Here is a 27,100-nt window from a genome sequence, read left to right as displayed (position 1 = left end):
AAGGTATTTTTAGTCTGTTACTTAGCTGTGAATGTTTGGTGAACATTTATGAGAAATTATTATTTACTTGTTAAATATGCATTTTGTAAATTCATGATTACATGAGGTTTCTTAGGAAATTTTAGAAATAATTTTTATAAATTATTTTTAAAGTTTGCTTTTATTTTCCAGGTTTTTGTTTACATAAATTATTTGCAGGAACATTTATTTTACTGCAAAAGAGGAATAGTAGTTTGCTTTGGCTCTTGGGAAAGATTTTATGGAACTTTTTGGGTTTTCCTTTCCCTGTTTTTCCACCTCACTCCCCGTTCCTTTCCTTTTTTTTCTCCCATGGTAGAGGGAGAAGCAAGGTAATGGTAGTAGATAGAGGGAGATTATTTTGCCTTCTTACATGTAGATACTAATATTAAACATCTGAATATAGAAAATTAATATAAGAGAGCTGTTATCTATTGGGAAAATATTTTTATTCCTATTTAGTTTTGTTCTTCTCCACCTCTGCCCCCAGCCCCCGAGATGGAGTCTTGTTCTGTTGCCCAGGCTGGAGTTCAGTGGCACGATCTCTGCTCACTGCAACCTCCGCCTCCTAGGTTCAAGCAATTCTCCTGCCTCAGCCTCCTGAGTAGCTGGGATTACAGGCACCCACCACCACACCTGGCTAATTTTTTTTTATTATTTTTAGCGGAGACGGGGTTTCACCATGTTGGCCAGGCTGGTCTCGAACTCCTGACCTCATGATATGTCCACCTCGGCCTCCCAAAGTAATGGGATTACAAGTGTGAGCCACCGTGCCCGGCCCCTATTCAGTTTTTTTCTATTGTTTGTCAGAATTAAATTTTCATGGCAAATATTCTTTATTAAGGTTTCTAGACTAGGAGAATTTCATGCTACATCATTTATATTTTATTTGTTAATCATCCCCTTCTCTGCTTTTTCTGTTGAAAACACATTTTAATCATCATTAGGTTATTAGCTGAACTTTCAATTAAAATTACTTGACACAGTGTACCTGTATAAAAGTTGTCTATAGAAACACACTTTTTTCAAATTTGTCTTCTTATTTCCACAGAAAGAACATGCTCTCTGAATAACTGTACAGTGGCCAAAAGAATTGGAAAAGGAAAAGATGCTACTGTCATCTTTGAGCATTTCAAGAAACCTGTAGATCCATTTATTCAAGAAAACTGTTTATGCAATATACTAAATTCAGAGATAAATCCTTCCAACTCACATATTTCTGACTCCTATGGAAATGTACAAAATGGAAACATTTCTATACCTGAAACATACAATGGACAGGCAGAGCACAATTTAGCAGAAATTAGAGACACTTCTCAAGTACTTGCACATGATTCAGACCTTCCACTTATGCCCAGTGATGCCAAAGAAAGTGTTAATGGTGACCTTTTGTTAAATTGGACAAGTCTTAAAAATATTTTAAGTAGTCTTAATGCTGCTTTTCCTCTTCCCAACAATACTGGCTCAAGCACAGTTACTACTTCAAAATTCATCAAAGACCCAAGACTGATGAGGAGAGAAGAAAGTATGGGAGAACAGAGTAATACTGCAGGCTTAAATGAGATTTTGCAGTTTGAGAAGAGTTTAGATAATGTTAATTCAGAAATAAAATCAACACCATCTAATTCTGCCTCCTCCTCAGAAGTTGTCCCTGGTGATTGTGCTGTTCTTACTAATTGTTTGGATGCCCCTTGCTTTAAAACTTGTGTTAATGATTCACAATCTTGGGCTCACAACACAGGCTCTGAGGACTATGACTGCGTACCTCCCAATAAAGTTACCATGGCCGGGCAATGTAAGGACCAAGGCAATTTTTCCTTCCCAATTTCTGTGTCAAATGTAGTGTCAGAGGTTGAGAACCAAAACCACAGTGAGGAGAAGGTTCAGAGAGCCCAACAGGAGTTGGGTAATGCTTATAAAAAAGAGTATAATAGTCGTATTTCTCAGGAATCGCAGTCTTCTGATTTAAAAACCATTTATCAGACTGGTCACCAAATGTCTACAATTTTTCCACTCAAAAAGAAAGTAAGCATTGATGAATACCTTCAAAATACTGGAAAGATGAAAAACTTCACTGACCTGAAGGACAATTCCAAACATGAAGAAAAGCAAACTTCGTGGAAAGAAATTGATAATGATTTCACTAATGAAACAAAAATCAGTCCAATGGATAATTACATTGTTTTGCACCAAGAATACAAAGAGAGTGAGAGTCATAATTCTTTCGAGAAAAGCTGTGGTAAAATATTAATTACTCAAGAGTTAGAAATACCAAAATCTTCTACATCTACCATAAAGGATAAGGATGAACTAGATCATCTAGCATTGGAATGGCAAATTACTCCAAGTTTAGAGAGCCTGTCACAAAAGCATCCTCAGCACTCTGTGGAGTATGAGGATAACATTCACACAAGTTTAGCCATTTCTCAAAAGCTAATGGAACTGAAATTGGGGAAAATAAATGCAAATTGTGCTAGCATTATAACTAAAGCTTTCCCGAAACCAAAAGACATACCCGAGGCCAAAGAAATGCTCATTGATACAGTTATTTCCTCTTATAACATAGAAACAGCTCATGACAATTCAAATTGCAGCATAACTAGAAAACATATATGTGTCCACAGGAAAAATGAAAATGAACCAGTGTCATTAGAGGACATTCAGAGAGACTATAAAGAAACTGCTTATGTTGAAGATAGGGGTCAGGATCACAGTCTGTTCTGTAACTCACAGTTAAACGATATATGCCTGAATGTTAATTTCAAAGAACAAAGAGATAATTATAAAGAAAGCCAAAATGAGGCTAAAGAGAATAATGCTTCATCTGTAGAAAACAACATAGAGAATATATATGGAGACAAAAAGCAGGATTCTCATACAAATGAAAATTTCAGCTATATAGATGAAAAGGAGGAGAAAAATTACAACAATATAGAAATTTTGAGTTCTGAAGAATTTTCTGCTACATTTAACTTGATTTGCAGAAAAAAATATGTGTCAGCAGCAACTGCATTATTAGAGAGTGAAGAAGATACCATTAGTGCCATGAAACAAAAAGATACTGAAAATACTGGAAGAAGTGTAGAGCATTTGGCTTCCACAGCGTTTCCTGAAATTGCAAGTTCTTCAGTGTGTGTAGCCTCAAATGCTGCAGTACAGATAGCTAGTGCTACTATGCCTGTATTAAGCATAAGTGATGACGAACACCAAATATACCAGTTTAAAGAAACTTGTTCTTCTGAAAGTCCAGATTTTGGTTTGTTAGTAAAACATAGGGTTTCCGATTGTGAAATTGATAAGGATAAAAATAAATCACAAGAATCTTTTCATCAATCAATAAATGAGAACTTAGTTCTTCAAAGCATTGAATTGGAAAGTGAAATTGAAATAGAATTAGAAGATTGTGATGATGCTTTTATATTTCAACAAGATACACACAGCCATGAAAACATGCTTTGTGAGGAATTTGTGACCTCATACAAGGCTCTGAAGTCTCGTATCAGTTGGGAAGGTATATTAGCACTCGATAATGGGGAGATGGAAGTTTTGGAAAGCACCGCAGGAAGGGAAAATAGTGATCAGCATTATTCTAAGGAAAGTAACTATTTTTATTCCTCTACACAAAGCAGTGAAACGGAGCTTCCCAGCCCAATTTTACTTCCAGATCTACAAATTAGAATTACTAATATATTTAGGCCAGGATTCAGCCCGACAGTTGACTCCCTTGCATTGAAAGATAATTTCTACACACATGTAACTGAAGCCACAAAACCAGAAATAAATAAGGAAGATGGAGAAATTCTAGGATTTGACGTTTATTCCCAGCCTTCTGGTGAAAATTCGGATTATCCATGTGAAGATAAAGTTGATAATATAAGGCAAGAATCAGGACCAATGAGTAAATCTGAAATCTCCCTTTCTTTTGACTTGAGTCATAATACAGATGTGAATCATAGGTCTAAAAATCAAAACAGTGAATCTTTGTCTAGTGAACCTTCTAATGTCACAACAGTAGATAATGGAAGCACATGTTTCTTTACAAAATCAAAAACTGACTATAATGATACCAAAAATAAAAAGGAGGTAGAATCAAGAATTAGCAAAAGGAAGCTACATACATCTTCCAGGGATCAGAACATACATAAAGATTTAAGACAACATAAAATTTATGGGAGAAAGAGGAGGCTAACCAGTCAAGACTCATCTGAGTGTTTTTCTTCATTATCCCAAGGACGAATTAAAACATTTTCACAGTCAGAAAAGCACATTAAGAGTGTCCTAAATATCCTAAGTGGTGAAGCATCTTTATGCAAAAGCAAATGTCTTTCCAAAAAACTAGACAAAGCAGTTACTCACTTAAAAAAAGCTCATAGAAGAGTTCACACATCTTTGCAGCTTATAACTAAAGTAGGAGAAAAAAGAAAGGGCCCATTACCAAAATCATATGCAATAATATGCAATAATTTCTGGGAAAGTTGTGACCTTCAAGATTATAGTTCTGTATCTCGAAGAAAATATTATTCTACTAAGCATTTTTTGTCAAAAAGAAAATATGACAAACGGAGAAAGAAAAGAGCTCCAAAAGCTGATATTTCTAAATCGTTAACCTATGTGTCAAAGCACAAGTCTTACAATACAAGTGGAGAGAAACAATGCCTTTCTAGGAAAAGTATGGCTAGCGGTGTCTCAAAAAGTCACCCCACTATTCACGTGGGAGAATTTCATAATCAGGAACATCCTGAATCACAGTTGCCTATATCTTCCACATCCCAAAGTACAAGTCAGTCAGTTTATTATAATAGCAGTGTAAGCAATCCAAGTTTATCAGAAGAACATCAGCCCTTTTCTGGAAAAACTGGATGTCTGTTTTCCCCAGATCACTCAGATGAGAAACTAATTGAAAAAGAAAATCAAATTGATACAAAGTTTTTATCTAGCACTAGTAAACATGAAAAGCTTGAAAAACATTCAGCAAATCATAATGTTAAAGATACAACTAAAGAAAACAGTTGTGAGGCTAATCAAGTAATAAATGAAAGTAATTCCATATCTTTAAGTTGCATAAAAGAAAATATAAATTATAGTACAGGCAACGATTATGATGCAACTTGCATAGGTTGCACAAAGGTGAAAACTGATGTACTTATTTCAGTGTTAGATTCAAATGTGAAGCACTTTTTAAATGATCTCTACCAACAAGAAAACCTTACTTTATCTGATTATAAAAGAAACCTGGAAGTAAAGTGGACAGCTCCTATCGAGAGATGCAAGCAAAGCATTATTACAGGAAACTTCCTTATGGACCCATTAAACCTAACTTTGATAGCAAGTAAAAAGTACAGTATTCCTCAGTTATCAGCCTCTGCAGTGACAGATAGTGAGGGAGAATCTTCAAAATCTTACTTGGATAAACAGAGAATTCCTACTATAGATTCTTTTGCAGCATCCACTACTATACCATGCCGTGAGCAGAGCTGTAGAGGAAAAGAGCTTCTTAAGACGGAACAGTGCTCTTCAGGTAATTGCCTCCATACAGATGGGAATGAAACAAATGTCACTGAGAATTATGAGTTGGATATAGCATCAGTAACTGAAGAAAGTAGAAGTTATGGGGAAAATATAGTGAAATTATCTTCCAGTGATAGTTCTCTGCTTTTAAAAGATAATGTAAAAGGCTCCTCTTCAGAAACATGTATTGCGAAGAAAGACACTGAGGACAGAATAATGTGGAAAGTTAAACAAGTGGAAAAAGCAAAAGATTCTGTTTACAAAAGTAGCATGACTGAAGGATCAGCTGTTAATACTGAGTACAAAAATCAAAATAATCAGATCTCAGAAGAATGCTGCTTAAATGAGAAAATTATTAAAACTAATTTGATTGATTCCCATCTAAGCACTAAAAATAATACTACTGAGTCAGTCTCTTTGAAGAACACAGTTTCTAATCCGCTTAACAAAAGAGAGAAGGCGGAAATTAAAGTTACTAATGACTCGCAGTCTGACTTGACATTACATTCAGAAATAGCCTATATTTCCAAACCAGGGATTCTAGGAGTTAATCATACACCTATTTTACTTGCCCACTCTGAAACCTGTAAAGTCACTACTCTTCTGAAGAAACCTGCATCATACATGAGTGAACTTAAAGAAAAACATTGCTCAGCTAATCATACGGCCTTTATAGCTAATCTGTCTCAAATTTTGCAGAGGGCAGATGAAGCATCATCTTTGCAGATTCTACAGGAAGAAACTAAGGTTTGTCTAAATATTCTCCCTTTATTTGTGGAAGCTTTTGAAAGAAAGCAAGAATGTTCAGTTGAACAAATCCTGATTTCAAGAGAACTGTTGGTAGACCAAAACCTATGGAATAATTGCAAGCACACATTAAAACCATCTGCTGTTGACACTTTGGTAGAACTTCAAATGATGATGGAAACAATTCAATTCATTGAAAACAAAAAAAGGCGCTTAGAAGGTGAACCAACATTCCGAAGCTTGCTTTGGTATGATGAAACACTGTACGCTGAGCTTCTTGGAAAACCACGTGGATTTCAACAGCAGTCTAATTTCTATCCTGGTTTCCAAGGAAGATTAAAATATAATGCATTCTGTGAGTTACAGACTTACCATGATCAATTAGTTGAATTACTTGAAGAAACAAAAAGGGAAAAGAATTCATACTATGTATTCTTAAAGTACAAACGACAGGTTAATGAATGTGAAGCCATAATGGAGCATTGTTCTGATTGCTTTGACTTTTCTCTTTCTGTTCCATTTACTTGTGGAGTTAACTTTGGAGATAATTTAGAAGACCTGGAAATCTTAAGAAAAAGTACTTTAAAGTTGATCAGTGCATGTGAGGACTCTCCTAAAGTTCATTCGTATCCAGGAAAACAGGACCATCTGTGGATTATAATAGAAATGATCTCCTCAAAGGTTAATTTTATTAAGAACAACGAGGCAGTATGTATTAAAATATCTCTTTATGGTCTGGAACATATCTTTTTTGATGCTGCAAAAAATCTTGTTTGGAAAGAGAAAACACAATCCTTCAGCAAAAAATACTCACAAAAGGAGGACAAAGAAAGGCTACTCAGAGTGAATAGATGTGCTTTTTCTAAGTTGCAGAAGATATATGATACTTTGTCTAAGGATTTAAACAATGAGCCAATTTCCCCTGTTGGGCTTGAGGAGGATACTATAATTGCCTCCAGAAAATCAGATCATCCAATAAACAAAGCAACCATTGGCATAGAAAATTCTAAGTTTAGCAGTAGTTTGCTTACACACCCAGATATTTATTGTATTAGTGAGATATTGGATCAAGCTGAATTTGCAGACCTTAAAAAATTACAAGATCTCACCTTGAGATGTACAGATCACTTAGAAATTTTAAAAAAATACTTTCAAATGCTACAAGATGATAACATGGATAATATTTTTATCACAGAAGAAAATGTTTTAGACGTGGTGAAAAACCACAGCCATGAGGCTATACTTTTAAAGCCTGAAGCTATTGAAATGTATATTGAAATCGTCATGGTCTCAGAAACAATTCACTTTCTTAAAAACTCAATAGCAAAGAAGCTAGACAAACAGAGGTTTCGAGGTATGCTTTGGTTTGATTTGTCACTTCTTCCTGAGCTGGTTCAGTGCCAAGAAAAAATGACTTCTTTTTCATTTCTTAAAGATAACTCAACAGATGTTTGCCTTTGGAAAGTGATAGAGAGTGCTATTTCCGAACTTAAGAAAGATCTGGATATTATCTACAAATATGATGAAGCTGTTAATCGCTCATATGCTATTCATTTGCTCTCAAGAGAACTTCAAGAACTTTCAGAAATAAAAAAGCTTCTGAAGAACTCCAAGTATTTTATTTCCACATATATTGACTTTGTGCCATATATAACATCCATAAATTACGGAAGCACCATGATGGAGTTAGAATACAACTACAATCAATTTTCTACACTGCTGAAGAATGTAATGTCTGCCCCTAGGAAAGATTTAGGAAAAATGGCCCATATTATGAAAGTCATGAAAACGATTGAACATATGAAGATTATATGTGCTAAAAATGCTGAACTAACTATTTCCTTTTTTCTATGCCAAATGCTGTATAATGGAAGGAAGATTTTACAGCTGAAGACAAAAGAAAAAATGAATATTCATGTTGTAAAACCTGGAGGAAATAACAATAAATTTGGTATTTCTATGATGGTGCCCCCAATATCAGAGTGCATAAACAAAAACATTTCAAATTCCTCTAAAAAACGACCGAGCACTGTAGACAAATGTGAAGACTCTCAGGAACAACAGAAAAATACTACTATTTCCAGTTGTAAAAAACTAAAGGTATGAATGATTTAAAACATAACTTTTATAAGTATTATTTTTGAAAACAAGTCTACTCATAAGCAAACAAGTAGTCTGCAGAATTCTAAATGTTGAGAATGGTAAATTGTCTGGCAAAATGAATTTACTAACTATAATACTGATTTAAACAATTCATATTATCTATAAAATGATACATAAATTATATGTATAGGTGATACCTTGCAAATGTTTACTTCTTAAACATAAAATTAAATGTTTTAACTTAGAAAACATTTTTTGGAAGGATGTGAATTTTAAAAGCTTCTTAAGGGAGAGTTCAATATTGCGAACACTGAGTGAGTGACCAATATTTATTGAGTAGCTTTTCTGTATAGCAAGCCTATGCCCGGTGTAGTGAATATTCAAAAGTGGCTAACGAAGCCTGTCTTCTTGACCATTATCATCCGAATGGAGAAATAGGACAGATATTTTTTTCAAAAGATAATTATCAAGGAGTTAAAAGTCCTATATTAAATACATTTTAACAAATTGTCCAAAGCGTTTAATATGTACTTGGTACTGATTTATTTTATACAAAATCCCTTATGATGTATTTCCTATTATCTTACTTAAAGATAAGGAAACTGGGACATAGAGGAAATGACTATTGCAGGGTCACAGAGTTTAGTAAATGGGAGCACGCAGATCTAAACCAGGCAGTCTGGCCTCCAGAGCCCTTACTGACAGTTGTCTCAGCTCTGCTCTAAGAGGTTTCTCTTACAGCTGTTCAATACGGCTTAGTTCAGAAGTTTAAAAAAGAAACTTATATGCAGCTGGGTGCGATAGCTCACGCCTGTAATCCCAGCACTTTGGGAGGCCAAAGTGGGCGAACTGCTTGAGTCCAGGAGTTCAAGACCAGCCTGGGCAACATGGTGAGACCTCATCTCTACTAAAAATAACAAAAAGTTAGCCAGACATGGTGGCATACACTTGTAGTCCCAGCTACTTGGGAGGTTGAAGTAGGATTGCTTGAGCACAGGGGCAGAGGTTGCAGTGAGCCAGGATTATACCACTGCACTCCAACCAGGGTGGACAGAGTAAGACTGTTTCAAAAACATTTTTTTATATCTATATATATAATAGTTTTAAATTAAGTCTGGAACAATTTAACTTAGTGGGTAAGAATAATCTATGGATGGAGAAGGTTTTTTCAGGTTATGGAATATCTTAAATTAGACCTAAGGAGTTTGACCTTCATTCTGTACACATTGAAGTGTGCTGTCATATGAAATTCGTTTTTCCAATGATTTAACAGATAGATTCTGAGTATATAAGTCATATACATCTTCTATAGAAGTATATATAGTAGTACATAGTAGTACTGTATATAGTACTACTTATAGTAATAAGTCAGCCATGGCTTAGTAAAAGGTGTTAGAAAGGAAAATTTTTATTGACAGACATGACTTAAAGAATTGATGGGGCTTCACAACTGGTATACAAGAAAGGACATAAAAGAGGGAACAGTCATAAATGGACTTCAAGATTAGTTTTAAGGGTCAGGTGTGGTGGCTCTTGCCTGTAATCCCAGTACTTTGGGAGGCTGAGGCAGGTGGATCACCTGAGGTCAGGAGTTCGAGACTAGCCTGGCCAACATGGTGAAACCCCATCTCTACTAAAAATATAAACATCATCTGGGTGTGGTGGTGGGCACCTTTAGTCCCAGCTACTTAGGAGTCTGAGGCAGGAGTATCGCTTGCACCTGGAGGTTGTAGTGAGCCAAGGTCATGCCACTGCACTTCAACCTGGGTGACAGAGTGAGACTGTCTCAAAAAAAAAAAAATGTGAAGATAAGAAAAATGTTGCAAATTTCTTTTTTTAAAAGTTACTCCAAACATATGTGAAATATGGGAAGTCTAGGAGAGTCACTACTTTCTGCAGGGAAGTGATAATTAATGAGTTTAACTTTAGATGATGGTCGAACAAACAATTACAAATATCTAATATTGAAATAATTACTTTTATTACAGTTTGTCATCACTAATGAAGATTTTCTTTGTATCTTTTAAACACAGGTAGACATGAAAGGTGTCACAAAAATCAACAGAGAAAATGCAACATTCAAGCATCCAAGGTAGGAGTTCCTATCAGCCCTATGTGGAAAAAAAAAAATTGAACAAAATTGGGCAATTTTGTTCAATTAGAATAACAATTAGAATAACACAATTAGAATAAACACAATTATTTATATAATGTCATTGGATCATACATGTAACTTAGGGGATGAGAATAAGCTAAGGAAAAAGAAATTTGTTTGAAATTATACATTCTTAAATTCAGCTTAAGGAATTTGAACTTCATTCTGCAAATATTAAAGGCTAAAGTCATGTGAAATGTGCTTTTTCAGTGATTTAAAGGTTAAGAATATTCTGAGAATAGTTAGAAGTCAGCCAAGGGTTAGAAAAGGGTGATTGTTTCAGAGAATGAGAAAGAAAAATTTGTATATTTATAAGATACGATACAATACTTAAAGAATTGATGGGGCTTATAAGTGGTTTACCAAAAAAGGACTTTTAAAACCAAAAAGGGACTTTTAAAAATAGGACAAGTGATAAGATTACTTTTTTTTTAACTCGTGCATTTTGAAGAACAGCAAATTTCAAAACTGGCATTTTAATGAGAACCTACATAGTCATCAATTCCCATAATATACTTTGAGTTCTCAGAAAGTATACTTTTTATTTTATCGCATTTCTGGTGATGTTTCAGTGGGGCTGAATTCAGTGAAATATAGAGCTTTTAGTTTGTTGAGTGGGATATGTGAATTCCAGGCCAAAGATGAATTTTTCTTGACTACAGAAAAATAGTACTACTTTTCCCTTCTCAACATAGTATTTCCTCATATAATTTAAGAATTTCATAAAGCACCAAAAAATATAATTACTGGCTGGGTGTGGTGGCTCACACCTGTAATCCCTGCACTTTGGGAGGCCAAGGCAGGTGGATCGCCTGAGGTCAGGAGATTGAGACCAGCCTGACCAACATGGTGAAACCCCATCTCTACTAAAAAATACAGAAGCTAGCTGGGCGTAGTGACAGGTGCCTGTAATCCCAGCTACTTGGGAGCCTGAGGCAGGAGAATCACTTGAACTCAGGAGGCGGAGGTTGCAGTGAGCTGAGATGGTGCCACTGCACTCCAGCCTAGGTGATAGAGTGAGACTCTGTGTCAAAAAAAAAAGTATATAAATATGTATATTTATGTATGTATGTATATGTATATATGTGTATATATATGTATATATTTATACACACATATATATGTATGTGTGTATGTACATGTGTGTGTGTGTGTGTATATATATATAAAATTACCTCAGGGACCTGTATTAACTGTCTGGCTCTAGACAATTCCCATATGGATGCTTCTCTCAGCTGCTTGAGACTGTCTGAATTTAGCTAATAATTTCAAGGCTATTAAGTTGGCAAGAAATTTTGGAGGTCTGCTTTTCCTATTCTCAAAGATGAACAGACAAAAACATATTAGTCTGTTCTAACAGAGAGGGAAGAAATCTTTGGTGGGAAGGCAGGGGTTACAGCTGGTAGTTTACCAGTTACTTATAGCTATTTACAAGTAATGAAGATCATCAGCAGGCTGGAGGCGTATGAATTAAAAAACTACACTGCACAGTTGACTAGTGATAGTTTTCTACTTTTAAAAGCCTCCATTAGAAAATGTCTAAAGCACAAAATAGTTTATTACAATATTGGAAATACATTTAAAATGTAGAGCATATCATCTTCAGTAGGAAAAGTATCTAAATCCAAACCACGACAGTCGAACTAGGAAAATGTTACTTGTATAGTGCCAATAGAATGGGAAAACATAAATAAGAACTCTTCTCCTGGATAACAATTTCAAATATATATTTCCATTAGAATTTTGTGACACTATATATTTAAAGTCATTTTTATGTATGTGTTGCACCTAATAGGACTACAGGATCTCATCCCCAAAGCGAAAACAAAATAGTGTCAAGTTCATCTAACAATCTGAAAAGAAATCATTTAACGTCAAAAAAGGTTGAAATGCAAAGATCACTACCTGGCTCACTTTTACCCTTAGAGAACCCAAAAGACACTTGCACATCAAAGTTAGAAAGCAAAATAGACTTAACTGTTTCATCTGATGCGCCAGACCACTTCACTGGAAAACAGGAAAATTTAAATAGCATGAGGAAAAGAAATATGAACTTTAGTGCTGTGGAAACAAAAAGTGATGAGAAAGATTGTGCTGCTTTTGCAATTTGTGACCAAAAAAGTACACATGGCACATTTTCCCCAGGCCATGAGATACTTTTGCAGAAATGTCTTAAAAATTCCCCAGATCCCTCCCAAAACTCCTGCCTTTCTGATATAAACCCAGAAACTGATGTTTCTCTTGTGCCTGATGCATCGGTGCTCTCAAAGCCAATTTTCTGTCTTGTGAAAGATATCAATACTGATCTAGAAATGAATGACACAGTCTTCGAACTTCAAGATAATGATACAGTAAATTCATCTATTAAAAATTCCTCATGCGTGACTTCTCCAGAACCCATTTGTATCCAGAACAAAATTCCTGCTCTGCAGATCAACAAACTACAGCCTGCAGAAACTGAGTCAGAGGACAAATACATGAAGAATACATTGAATCCCAATACTGTGCATACTTTTGGAGCATCTGGACATATAACCCTTAATGTGAATCAAGGAGCAGAGTACTCTCTTTCTGAACAACAGAATGACAAAACTTCAAAAGTCTTAATGCAGAATGCTGCCACATATTGGAATGAACTTCCACAGTCTGCATGTACCCCAACATATAATTCTTCTGAGCATTTATTTGGAACTTCATATCCATACTCTGCTTGGTGTGTTTATCATTATAGCAGCAGCAATGGCAATGGCATTACCCAGACATACCAAGGGATAACATCATATGAACTACAGTCACCTCCTTCTGGGCTGTTGACCACAGTGGCAAGTGGTCAGGGTGCACAGTGTGCCCAGGGCGCACATTCTAATCTTCTGTACTCTCAATATTTTACTTATTTTGCTGGGGAGCCACAAGCAAATGGCTTTGTGCCAGTGAATGGGTATTTTCAATCTCAAATACCTGCTTATAATTTTCAGCAGCCAGTTTTTTCACAATATGCTTCTCATCAGCCATTACCACAAACTACATACCCTTACCTTCCTAATCGAGATGTGCCTCCAGAAGTTCCTTGGGTTTATGGTGAGTTTCACATTTTAATGCCTACTTTATTGAGTTGTTACTTTTAACTGTGTCCATTTATGTGAGTGGAATTCACAGTAAGTGATGAGTTAGAGGGAGAGAGAGCAGTCATTTTTCTGTACAGATTTGTAGAATTGCCCATAGGCTGGGCAAAGAGGGTGGAAATCGAGTTGTCAAAAATTCAAGCAAAAAAACTGTCAATATCACTAATATATCCTTCATGTGTTCTTCAATAAAACCCAACTGTAGGGAATAGTTAAGTAACTTATAGTTAATCGATACAGTGAAATATGATGCAACCATTAAAGGGTTTTTATTGATGTGATTTTTTTAAACTATATCATGTAAACTTACCTACATAAATATGGAAATAGATAGAAATACTGAAATAAAATATACCAACATTTTAATTTGTCTATCTTCAGGTAAAAAAATTTGGGGTGTGTAGAGAATTTTTTCTTGCATTTTCTAGATTATCTACTATGAAACATACATGATTTTGATAGAAGAAAAACAGAGTAAACTAAAGCGGGAAAATAAATTTCAATTAGATAAAACAACCGTTCTCTTTCTTTCAGTTATCTAATACGGTATCTTGGTGTGAGTGAATCGAGTTAATTAAAATGTATTGGTAGAGGAACTTGATAGTTTGCTCTGTAACATAAAAATTTTTCTTTCTAAAATGCTCAATTCCACTTCTAAAATAGCATGATTAGAATAAAGGTGTTTTAATGAAATTGAAATGTGCATTTATCAGAGTTAAAGCAAAATATAAAAACAATTATCCTGCAGAAAACATTACCCTAACAACCAAATATTCTGCCATTGAAGATAAAAGGTACTTTAAATAAAAAATAACCATCTTTTAATATCTTATACAGAGAAATGCAAGATAATTTTTTTAAGGCAGGGTCTCATTCTGTTGCCTGGGCTGGAGTCCAGCGGCACATTCATAACTTACTGAAACCTCAAACTCCTGGGCTCAAGCTGTCCTCCCATTTCAGCATCCCAAGTAGCTGCAACTACAGGCATGCATCACCATGTCCAGCTAATTATTTTTAATAATTTTTAATTTTTGGCCGGGCGCGGTGGCTCACGCCTGTAATCCCAGCACTTTGGGAGGCCGAGGCGGGCGGATCACAGGTCAGGAGATCGAGACCACGGTGAAACCCCGTCTCTACTAAAAATACAAAAAATTAGCCGGGCGCGGTGGCGGGCGCCTGTAGTCCCAGCTACTCAGGAGGCTGAGGCAGGAGAATGGCGTAAACCCAGGAGGCGGAGCTTGCAGTGAGCCGAGATCGCGCCACTGCACTCCAGCCTGGGCGACAGAGCGAGACTCTGTCTCAAAAAACAAAACAAAAAAAATCAGAAAAATAATTTTTAATTTTTATTTTCATTTTTAATTTTTAGTAGAGGCTGAGCACCTGTAATCCCAGCACTTTGGGAGGTGGAGGTGGGCAGGTCACTTGAGGCAAAACATGGCAAAACCCTGTTCTCTACTGAAAATACAAAAATTAGCTGGGTAGCACACACCTGTAATCCCAGCTACTCGGGAAGTTGAGGCATGAGAATCACTTGAACCCGGGAGGCAGAGGTTGCAGTGAGCCAAGATCACGCCACTGCACTCCAGCCTGTGTGACAGAGGGAGACTCAGTCTCAAAATATATATATATATATTAGTAGAGATGAGGTCTTACTGTGTTGCCTAGGGTGGTCTCGGACTCCTGGCCTCAAGTGATCCTCCTGCCCATGGCTTCGAAAGTGTGGGATTAGAGGTGTGAGGCATCAGGCCCAGAGAATTTCTTTTAAAAAGTTTCTAAGCCCTGGATATTGTTACAAATTGGTATGTAGGAAAAAATTGAGGGGCCGTAGGCCATAGATCTGAATTGAGCAAGAAGCAGCCTGTTGACATAGTTCTGTTTCTAATTGAGAAATCTGATTACATCAGCACCTCTGCATTGGAGTTATATCACTGATTCACTATAACCTGTCGGATAAAATTCAAATACTTTAGCCTGGAATGCAGAGCTACACAATCCTCTATATCCAACCTAATCTCCCACCACTTCCACCTCTGCATTCAAGCCACGTTGAACAACTTAACGTTCTCCCACAGGACCATAGGACAATCTCTGTCATACTTCTGTAGTACTTTTTGTGTGCTTTTCTCACATAAGGGATGTGAGTATTAGGTGGTATTGTAATAATCTCTGTATCTTTCCCTTTCTTCCCTGCCTCAGTAAATGACTTTACACAGGGCTAGAACTTTTTCACCCAAGACAGAACATACGGAAAACGATAAAAAGACGGGGGAAAAGGCCGGACACGGTAGCTCACACCTGTAATCCCAGCACTCTGGGAGGCCAAGGCAGGCAGATCACTTGAGGTCAGGAGTTTGAGACTAGCCTGGACAACATGGCGAAACCCCGTCTTTACTAAAAATATAAAATTAGCCAGGTGTGGTGGCACATGCCTGTAATCTCAGCTACTTGGGAGGCTGAGGCAGCAGAATGGCTTGGACCTGGGAGGCAGAGGTTGCAGTGAGCCGAGATCACACCACTGTACTCCATACTGGGCAACAGAGTGAAACTCTGTCTCAAAAAGAATAAATAAATAAAAGGGGAAAATGTAAAGAGGAACAAAGTCTATGACTCTGCTTTTTCCTTTTTTATTAATTTGATATCATTGCTGATGCTGTAATGATAAACACCAAGCATAGTAGTTGGGACAAACCTATGAATTAAAGTGGACACTTTAATTTCTGAAATAGAAAATCTTGATTGTAATTGTTTCAGAAAGGTTCTCATAGTTTGGGCTTTCTTTTGTTCTTAATAGTTCAGCTATTTGTGATATTTAAAAAGATAGCTTTGGAATCAAGTCCAGCTATGACTCTCAATCCTGTTTTGTTACCTCCTTGGTTCTATTAGTAAGAAATAGTCATTTACTTATATCCAAAAGTCACTCTAAAAAAAATTAAGGAGGTAGTTGCAATGTTATAATCACATCTTTGAGTTATCATGATTGTAAATATTCCACAGAAATCACCTCTCCCACTTACAGGAACTGCATTCCTAAAAATGTGAAAATCTCTTGGACCCATTTGTCGCTATATTGTTTGTGGTGCTTGTATTCAACACCAGAAAATGGAACTAAAGGACAGTGCTCGAGCCCTGTGTCCCAGTCACATTTTGTCCTTTATTACATTTAATTTCACAGCATACCTTAGAGAGATGCAGAGATGCTATTCTTCTACAGATGGGGAAACCACTCCTCAGAGAGCCTTAAATAACTTTCATAGGATCTGATGATCCTATGGCTACTTAAGGGCAGATAAGCACTTTGATCTCTTTAGCTGTAATTTAAACTCAGGTTCTTTCCACTATACTATCATGTACCATTAGTCTAAATTATTTGTTTATTTAAATCTTTGTGGTGTTTTGTCTTCCAGCTCCATGGCACCAAGAATCCTTTCATCCACAACACTGAAAATAGTCTTCTGTCTATTGAAATAAAGAAGACATAACAAGTTTTTCCAAATATTTTTTACTTATATATTTTTTAACATTTAACGATTTTTAATGTGTGTAAATGTGGTAGGAAATATAAATCATATGGTCCTTTGTAAAATATACAATAATCTTAACACCTATCACACAGGACATCAATTTCTAACTTCTGATATACCAGAATTATTTCCATGCAATTTATAAGGGGAGGGTAATATGATCAAGGTTAAGCAATAGTGGTAAAATCTTTAAAACTAGATTCTTGCTTCTGATATGTTTCAATACATTGTTGATGGCATTATGCCATTTGAGCAGAAAGCAGGATTTTTTTTCATTAGTCATCAAACCAAGAATTTTATAATGCTTGACACTTTATTATATAATTTACAATTCTATGCCAGATATGGCAAATTCCTTCAATTTCAATATTTTATAGTTTCTACTTGTAAAATATTTTTAATAAGAAAAATTGGTTTGCATACTCTCAGTGTTTCCTTGAGGAGAGATTTTTAAAATTTTTATGTTGGAAGCAATTATAGTTAATTATATTTCGATGCTGTTTTCTACAAGAGCCATTTCCAGAAGATTATTTTGTTTTGGGATTTCACAATTTAAATAGTTTTTTAATGACTTTTTAGCAAATAATAGAGAATAATGTTTATGCTTATGCAGTTAGTTTTTTTTACAGTAATTTAAGCAATGTGGCACAAATAGTTTTTTCGTACTCTTGTCATAGATTTTTCTTTTTAACCTTCTGCAAAAGTAAAAACTCTCTTAGTAATAATCATCATAGGGCAACAGGATATAGTATGTAACTGCAGTCTTGAGCGGTCTCTTTTCATGTATTACCTTTCCTGCTCAACAGCTGTTCCTGTTTTCTGTAAGATCCTAGTCAGATAAAGTCCTCACAACTGGATAGACCTTTCTCGAGGGTTAGCCCTAAAATGTGACAAGAGAATTGGTTTGGCCAAATCTCAACAAATAACTAGCAAAGCTTCAGTGTTTTTGCAAACTTTTTATGTAAGCAAACTTTTTGTGTTATCTGGCACAGGCCTTTGAAAAGACTATAATTCTACTTTGTTTAGTGTAGAATAACTAATTTTTCAATTCAGAAAGACAGACTCTGCAGGATAAGCCTCTTTATACTCACTTAAACCAACTAGGATGGAATTCAGAATATCTAAGCTGCTTAACATACAGACCTTTTAAAAGGGAAGGTCAAGCAAAGAACTGTAACTGAAAGAAATAAGAGATTTGAGAAGACAATAGAGTTAAAACAATATTTTTAAAACATTTATATTTTGTCCATGCAGTTTTATTTGTAAATAGTCTGTGAAAATCAGAACTCCTGAACAACTTTGAAAGCAGTAATATTAACTGGTATTCAAAAATAAATAACAGCCAAAAATGAATAACAGCCATTTGATTTATGTTTCCCTCAGTCATTTGGTTTATGTTTGGTTATGGTAAAATGTTATGGCATTTGTTGTTAATACTACTACTAATATGTAAACCAAAAGTTAAATATTCTAGTTAAGGACTCTTCCTTTAAACAACTTCCAGATTCCGTTGACATTGTCTTTGTGATATTTTTATTTCTTGGGTTTTAATTTTTCTTAAAGACTTACCTAAATATTCAGTTACATTTTTAAAAAAATCTGTACTTGACAGAATATTTTAAAATTGAATATTTTTCCCTCAAGTGTGTGTTTTGATTCGAAATGTTAGAACAAATTAAAATTGAGCAAATTTTATAAGCGAAACCTGTTTGTAAATATTGTTAAAGAAGAATTATTTGAATAAACTGGATTCCTTCTAATTTCAGGGTTTTTTTCTTTTGTATTTCTTGAATAATAAGCATAAATATGGGCCAGGCGCGGTGGCTCACGCCTGTAATCCCAGCACTTTTGGAGGCCGCAGCAGGTGGATCACCTGAAGTCAGGAGTTCGAGACCAGCCTGAGCAATATGACAAAACTCCATCTCTACTAAAAATACAAAAATCAGCTGGGAGTGGGGACGGGCTCCTGTAATCCCAGCTACTCGGGAGGCTGAGGCAGGAGAATCGCCTGAACCCAGGAGGCAGAGGTTGCCGTGAGCTGAGATCGTGCCATTACAGTCCAACCTCGGCAACAGAACAAGACTATCTCAAAAAGAAAAAAAAAAAAAAAAATGTGAGTGGTCCTTGGTTTACACATACCCATTACATTAAAAACAATCCACAAGGAACTGACCTCATGATGTTCTTAGTTCATTTTCTGTTGCCATAACAGAATATCACAGGCTGGGTAATTTATAAGGACAAGAAATGTATTTGACTCACAGTTCTTGAGCCTGGGATGTCCAAGATCTAGGGGGCTGCATCTTGTGAGGGCATAAAATGGTGAGAGAGAGCAAGAGATTGAGCTCATCCTTTATAAGGATGCACTGCCACAGACTAGCCCATTCCCACAATAACGGTATTAATCTATTCATGAGGGCACAGCTGTCATGGCCTAATCACCTCTTAAAGGTCCCACCTGTTGACAATGTTGGCATTGGGGATTAACTTTCCAACATACGAACCTTGGGGAACACATTAAAACCATAGCAATTAGATAACTAAATAAACTGCTGGAGCATCTTTTCCACCCCAGCTGTGTTTGCCTTCACCTCTATCCCTATTTGCTGTCACTCTTAAAAACTACATTATAGTTTGCAGTTTCATATGACAAGCCAAAGTCCCTGCCCTTATACAGTTCTCATTCCAGTCAAGGGAGACAAGTAATACATATATAATTAAGTAATTTCGTATCATGAGAAGTGATATGTTAAAAAAAAATAAGTAATAGACTAGAGAATGGATGACACATAAGCTGAGATTCAATGATGGCATCTTTGACAAGCATTCATGAACCTAGCAAAGTAGGAGGCTATGCCTCATTTTTCCAATAAGATTTCACCAAAACGATATTTTGGTAAGATTATATAAATCATTAGAGATATAGATGAAGTATTATAAATGTCAATTGTATGTTATATAAGAACATTGTAGAATCTTTTTGGGTATGTTTTGTAGGATAATTTTGTCCTCTCCGTCTTTGACATCAATCTCTTGGTCATCATTAGAGACTTCTTTAGCTCTCTGACCATGTTTTCCAAAGCATGTCATCCTGTTATCAAAGTTTGAAATAATGTGCTTTTTTAAAAATGTATTTTAAAAATCTGTGTGTAGATATATGCAAAACTGCTATTAATTGAGGTCATTTCAAACTAGTATCTTCCCCAAAGACATTACCTAGAATAATGGTGGCTTAAGGCTTCAAAATAAGATTAAGATTCCATACCCTTTTCAATGGGGTAGTTTTAGAGGGGAATATAACTTATATTCAGGCATATATGGTATTTTTAAACTATTTGTTGTTGTTGATGCTGTTTTTGAGGAGTCTCACTCTGTCACCCAGGCTGGAGTGCAGTGGTGCGATCTTGGCTTACTGCAACCTCCACCTCACGGGTTCAAGTGATTCTCCTGGCTTAGCCCCCTGAGTAGCTGGGATCATAGGTGTGTGCCACCAAGTCCAGCTAATTTTTGTATTTTTAGTAGAGATTGGGTTTCACCATGTTAGCCAGGCTGGTCTCAAACTACTGACCTCAGGTGGTCTGCCCACCTCAGCCTCCCAAAGTGCTGGGATTACGGGCGTGAGCCACTGCGCCCGGCTGCTATTAAATGTTTTTGCAGGCATAGTTTGCTTTCAATTCATATAATATTTATATTGCTTGAATAACATGGTAAACTCACAATTATCCATGCAGTCTTTAAAATAGTATTGCGGAGAAAGGTAAGTTGTTGATTCCTTTAAGATCAGCGTTTTAAAATTAGTTTTGATTAATAAGATTCTAAGAGCAGCAGCTACAGATTCCTACCTAGCAATTGCTAATAAAACTGGGGAATTAAGGGGTTATTGATTACTGATGCAATGTGGACAGTAAAATTTTGTAAGAATATAAATCCTACTCCTTTCTTGTTCTGTAAGCCCTGCTGTCTGCTTTATTATTACTTTCAAGAATTATTTATAAGAAATCTCCTTTGGGTTTTTTTTTTATTTTATTTTTTTTTAGAGACAGGGTCTTACTCTGTCACCCAGACTGAAGTGCAGTTGTGCAGTCATAACTCACTACAGCCACAACCTCCTGGGCTCAAGCAATCCCACCTCAACCTCCCAAGTGGCTGGGACTACAGGCACTTGCCAACATGCCTGGATAATTTTTAAATTTTTTGTAGAGATAGAGTTTTACTTTGTTTCCCAGGCTGGTTTCAAACTCCTGTTTCAAGCAATCCTCTTGCCTCAGCCTCCCAAAGTATTGGGATTACAGGTGTGAGCCACTGAACCCAGCCAGAAGACTTCTTTAAGATATCCTGTAGAGCCATTAACCTCAAAATACTGCATTCTGGCCAGACTTTGTGGCTCACTGCTGTAATCCCAATGCTTTGAGAGGCCAAGGCATGAGGATTGCTTGAGCCCAGGAGTTCAAGACCAGCCTGGGAAACATGGCGAGACCCCCGTCTCTACCAAAAAAAAAAGAAAAAAACTACATTCTAATTTATTGTCATGGAAAACACCATTTATCTTCGGATTCGTAACTTTGTATGTTCGAGACAGTCTTTCTCTGTGACCCAGGCTACAGTGCAGTGGTGCGATCTCAGCCCACTGCAATCTCAGCCTCCCAAAGTGCTGGGATTACACATGTGAGTCACTCTGCCTGGCCAATAATTTTTTTTAAAGACTATTTACCTTTATTAAGTAACAATTTAGGGCGTTGACAGGTTTCTTTTTTCAAATGTGAATGAGAGTCCGAATTGAGAAGATGGTCTAGCCAACTGAATATATTTGTTTAATTAAAGATTACAGCTAGGCGCGGTGGCTCACACCTGTAATCCCAACACTTTGGGAGGCCAAGGCGGGCAGATCACCTGAGGTCAGGAGTTTGAGATAAGCCTGGCCAACATGGCAAAACCCTGTCTCTACTAAAAATAAAAAGTTAGCCGGGTGTGGTGGCACGTGCATGTAATCCCTGCTACACGGGAGGCTGAAGCAGGAGAATTGCTTGAACCCAGGAGGCGGAGGTTGTGGTGAGCTGAGATCACGCCAGTACACTCCAGCCTGGGCAACAAGAGCAAAACTCCATCTCAAAAAAATATATATATGCAGCCAAGAATCATACGAAAAAAAGCTCAATGTCACTGACCATTAGAGAAATACAAATCAAAACCGCAATGAGATACCATCTCACACCAGTCAGAATGGCTATTATTAAATTAAAAAGTGAAAAAAAAATTAACACATAATGGCGAGGTTGTGGAGAAAAGGGAACACTTACTACACTGTCAGTGGAAGGATAAATTAGTTCAACCATTGTGGAAAACAGTATGCTGATTCCTCAAAGAGCTAAAGGCAGAACTCCCATTTGACCTAGCAATCCCATTACTGGGTATGTACCCAGGAAAATATAAATCATTCTACCCTAAAGACACATGTGAATGTTTATTGCAGCACAATTCACAATAGTAAAGACATGGAATCAACCTAAATGCCTATTAATGACAGACTGGATAAGGAAAATGTGGTACATATATGGCATGGAATACTATGGAGCCATAAAGAACAAGATCATGTCTTATGTGGGAACATGGATGGAGCTGGAGGCTATTATCCTTAGCAAATTAAGGCAGGAACAGAAAACCAGATACCACATGTTCTCACATATAAATGGGAGCTACATAATGAGAACTCATGAACACAAAGGCGGGAACAACAGACACTGGAGTCTACTTAGGGGTTGAGGGTGGGAAAAGGGAGAGGAGAAGAAAAGGTAACTATTGGGTACTGGGCTTAATACCTGGGTGATGAAATAATCTGTACAACATACCCCTATGACACAAGTTCATCTATGTAACAAACTCACATGTACCCCCGAACCTAAAATTAAATTTTAAGTAGATGTTGGCCACAAAAAAACATTGTTCAGATTTGCAGTGATACAAAGATGGAAAGAGAGTTCTTGCATAAGATTGATTAGTAGTCTTTTTGAAACACCTGGCAAACGATAGTAAATGCTGTATGTACAAGTCTGTTGTGCCAAACCAAGCCTGGTGTGATAAGGGCCCTGCCTAGAGGGTGGCCATAGGAGTGGAGGATTGGATTCTAGAGGCATTTGAGAAGGAAAGAGTTGGCAGGATTTTGTGACTGATTGAATATAAGTCATAACAGAGAGGAAAGCGGCCCAAATGACCCCAAAAGGGCACCATAGTTTATGTTTTTAGTGTATGAAGAAAGAATAATTTTTAAAAACGTAACTTATTCTTCACCAGAACTTGATAGTTTGAATTTATATACTTTGTTCTGTATATTAGAAGGATAATAAAAATTGTAAAAACAAAAAAATTTAAAAAGGAAAGTAAGGAGTTAATTTCCTTAGCAAATTATGAAAGCATATAAATTGCATGCATTAAAAAATTATCATGTAATATGGCAACTTAAAATTCAGTTGTATTTATTTAGTTATTTATTTACCCTGAGACAGGGTCTGGATCTGTTGCCCAGGCTGGAGTGCAGTGGTGCAGTCATGGCTCACTGCAGCATTGAACTCCAGGGCTCAAGCAATCCTCCCACCTCAGACTCCCAAGTAGCTAGGACTTCAGGCTCATGCTACCGCATCCAGTTAATTTTTAAATTTTTTTCTAGAGACAGGGTCTTACCATGTTGCCCAGGCTGGTCTTGAACTCCTGGCCTCAAGTTATCCTCCTGCCTTGGTCTCCCAAAATGTTTGGAATACAAGTATAAGCCACCATACCTGGCCAAAATTCAACTGTTTTAAAAAGTGTTATATAAAACTCAACTGTAGTGCTAACCAGGACTGTAAATGTCATAAATTCAGCTGTCAAAAGATTTATTAAAGCTGGGAGCAGGGGCTAAAAACTTTTATTCTATTATAAGAGGAATAAAAAAGAATGACAAATATTGGAACCTTTTTAGTAGGTTTATTTTTCACAGTGATAAATAGGCATAGCAATTCTGAAACCATTTTATGTGTATGATAGAACTGAACAAAGGAGTAAATGTCATTTGATGTTTTGGGGAGTCAGAGGTCTCATTGTGGAAGAAGGAAGGATAAGGAAGAATCTTCAAAGGGATGGAGATTTCAAAAGTAAGATATCAGTGCTGGGCACAGTGAATCATGTCTGTAATCCCCCAGCACTTTGGGAGGCCGAGGCAGGTGGATGACTTGAGGTCAGGAGTTCGAGACCAGCCTGGCCAACATGGTGAAACCCCGTCTCTACTGAAAATGCAAAAATTAGTGGGCATGGTGGTGCATGCCTGTAATCCCAGCTACTTGGGAGCTAAGGCATGAGAATCGCTTGAACCCAGGAGGTGGAGGTTGCAGTGAACCAAGATCATGCCACTGCACTCCAGCCTGGGCAACAAAGTGAGACTCCATCTCAAGAAAAAAAAAAAAAAAAAGATATCAGTATAAATTAATCCCCCTTGAGTATTTCACTAAGTACTAATCTATGCATTAAGATAATTACCCAGACCGTGTGGGGAAAGAACCATCAGGAAGCTTTGGTGAAACAATCCCCAGGGCTCATCTAGGGCTGGGAATAGTGTGCAAAGGGTAGAAAGGCCTTGTAATATAGAAAACATACAGTAGGGTCTTCAGAAGGATATCATCTTAGTATGGGGCCACATTAGCCCTTGACTAAAAGCTGTTCTGAACCCTCCTCCTTTAAAAAGCTCAAAAGCAAGCCTTGCCTTGAAAAAAACAAACTAATTCCAAGTAATCACACACGAGAACAAAGCTCAACACTACTTAAATAACCACGACAAAATTCAGCAATCAACAGTGTAAAATTCATAGTATCTGTCATCTAATCAAACATCACTAGGCAGACAAATGACACAAAAATACGACCCATTACCAGGAAAATAAACAGTGAAATGATAGAAATGATGAAATTACCAAACGAGGATATAAAATCAGCAATTATAAATATACTTCATATATCAAGAACATAGAGGCAAATAGGCCAGGCGTGGTGGTTTTATACCTGTAATCCCAGCACTTTGGGAGGCTGAGGCAGGTGGATCACCTGAGATCAGGAGTTTGAGCCCAGGGTGACCAACATGGAGAAACCCCGTCTCTACCAAAAATACAAAATTAACCAGGCTTGGTGGTGCATGCCTGTAATCCCAGCTACTTGGGAGGCTGAGGCAGGAGAATCGCTTGACCCTGGGAGGCGGAAATTGCAGTGAGCCAAGATCGCACCACTGCACTCCATCTATTTGCCAGAATGGGACCCCCTGGCCACTCTTAGGTAATTTTTCAAGCAAGGCATTTTTTCACTACAAACAATTGTTAATAAAGAAGAAATGTGCAGTGGATATTGGCTAAACTACTACTAATCTGTGCTATACCAGTACTATCTCAAATGAAAAATATGGTATCCAAAAAGCTATATATGGTATCCAAATCATAATGAAAATATAAATATACCTTTTAAAAGAAAGAGTAGATGAAGCAAATATTGAGGCCTGCCTTAATGGGGGGCCAATCCTAAGCGCTGAAAACAATCATTTCAGTCATACTGCTAGTTACCATTTATTCTTATGACCCCTGCTACTTTCCTCAAATTTACTTAAATATTTACTGAGCACCTACTCTCTATAGATGTGTTTTGATATTACAAATCTAATATACGTATGTATCTTGTGGTCAAGAGATTTATAGTCTAATAGGAAAGAGGAGAAATGCATGCAAATAACTAACATGAGATAGTATGTGGTAGAAAAAAGGGACTGATCCAAAGGTATGAAATTTTAAAGTGTGCAGAGATGAGTTTCTTCTGGTATAAAAGCAAGGATAAAGGGCTTCTTGGAAAAAAAAAAAAATAGTCCTGACACTTGTCCTTCAAGATTGGGAAAGATATCCCTACATGGTGGCTTACATCTGTAATCCCATCACTTCAGGAGGCTGAGGTGGGCAGATTGCTTGAGGCTAGTTCAAGATCAGCCTGGGCAAGATAGTCAGACCCCAGCTCTACAATAAATTAAAAACCCAGCATGGTGATGCATATCTGTAGTCCCAGCTACTCTGGAGGCTAAGAAGGGAGGATAACTTGAGCCTGGGAATTTGGGGGTATAGTGAGCTCTCATCAGGCTGCTGCTCCCCAGCCTAGGTGACAGACTGAGACCTTGTTTTTTTGTTTTTTTGTTTTTTGTTTTTTGTTTCTGTTTTTGAGATGAAGTCTTGCTCTGTTGCCAGACTAGAGTGCAGCAGCGCTACCAAGGCTCACTGCAACCTCTGTGTGCTGAGTTCAAGTGATTCTCGTGCCTCAGCCTCCCAAGTAGCCGGGACTACAGGCGCCCACCAGCATGCCCGGCTGATTTTTGTATTTTTAGTAAAGATGGGGTTTCACCGTGTTGGCCAGGATGGTCACTATCTCCTGACCTTGTGATCCACCCACCTCGGCCTCCCAAAGTGCTGGGATTACAGGCGTGAGCCATCACGCCTGGCCTCAAGACCCTGTTTATTTAAAAAAAAAAAAAAAAAAAAAAAAATTGGACAGGTTTATTTATATACATATATATATAGAAGAGAAAGAGAAGCATTTCATATGGAAGTAAAGCATGAATTAAAGGATGGTGCCAAGAAAGTGGGGGGCAAGTGAGAAAATAGTAACTGATTGAATAAAATAGATTAAAGCATTTCCCAAAAGTTATTGTGATGCGGCAATAAAGTGGCTATCAGGAGTGAAGTGACTAAAGCTTCTTCTGTGGTGGAGAAACTGGAGCCTTTGCTGTGACTGAGAAATCAGTACCTGAGCTGTGTGTCAGTCTTTAGAAAACCATGGCCTCAGCTTTTTGAAGGCCTGTAGTGGCTCCTGGAACTGATAAACGACTTCAGTCAAGTTTCAGGACACAAAATCAATGTACAAAAATCAGTGCCATT

General features: G+C 37.0%; 1 protein-coding gene across 1 annotated transcript in view; it reads left to right on the top strand.

Moving 5' to 3' along the window:
• The window catches only part of TEX15 (testis expressed 15, meiosis and synapsis associated), a 75,008-nt gene extending 56,080 nt beyond the window's left edge, over window positions 1–18,928 (top strand). The window contains exons 7-10 of the mRNA XM_015145116.3: window positions 1,070–8,373; window positions 10,410–10,468; window positions 12,327–13,609; window positions 17,058–18,928. Of these exons, the coding sequence (XP_015000602.3) occupies window positions 1,070–8,373; window positions 10,410–10,468; window positions 12,327–13,609; window positions 17,058–17,095 (8,684 nt within the window). The 3' untranslated portion in view covers window positions 17,096–18,928. The remainder of the gene's footprint in view (window positions 1–1,069; window positions 8,374–10,409; window positions 10,469–12,326; window positions 13,610–17,057) is intronic.
• The last annotated feature ends 8,172 nt before the right edge of the window (window positions 18,929–27,100 follow it).

The sequence above is a fragment of the Macaca mulatta genome, chromosome 8 (assembly GCF_049350105.2).
Source record: "Macaca mulatta isolate MMU2019108-1 chromosome 8, T2T-MMU8v2.0, whole genome shotgun sequence".
NCBI lineage: Eukaryota > Metazoa > Chordata > Mammalia > Primates > Cercopithecidae > Macaca > Macaca mulatta.
The sequence above is the reverse complement of the archived record's forward strand: the minus strand, read 5'-3'. Positions and strand labels throughout refer to the sequence as shown.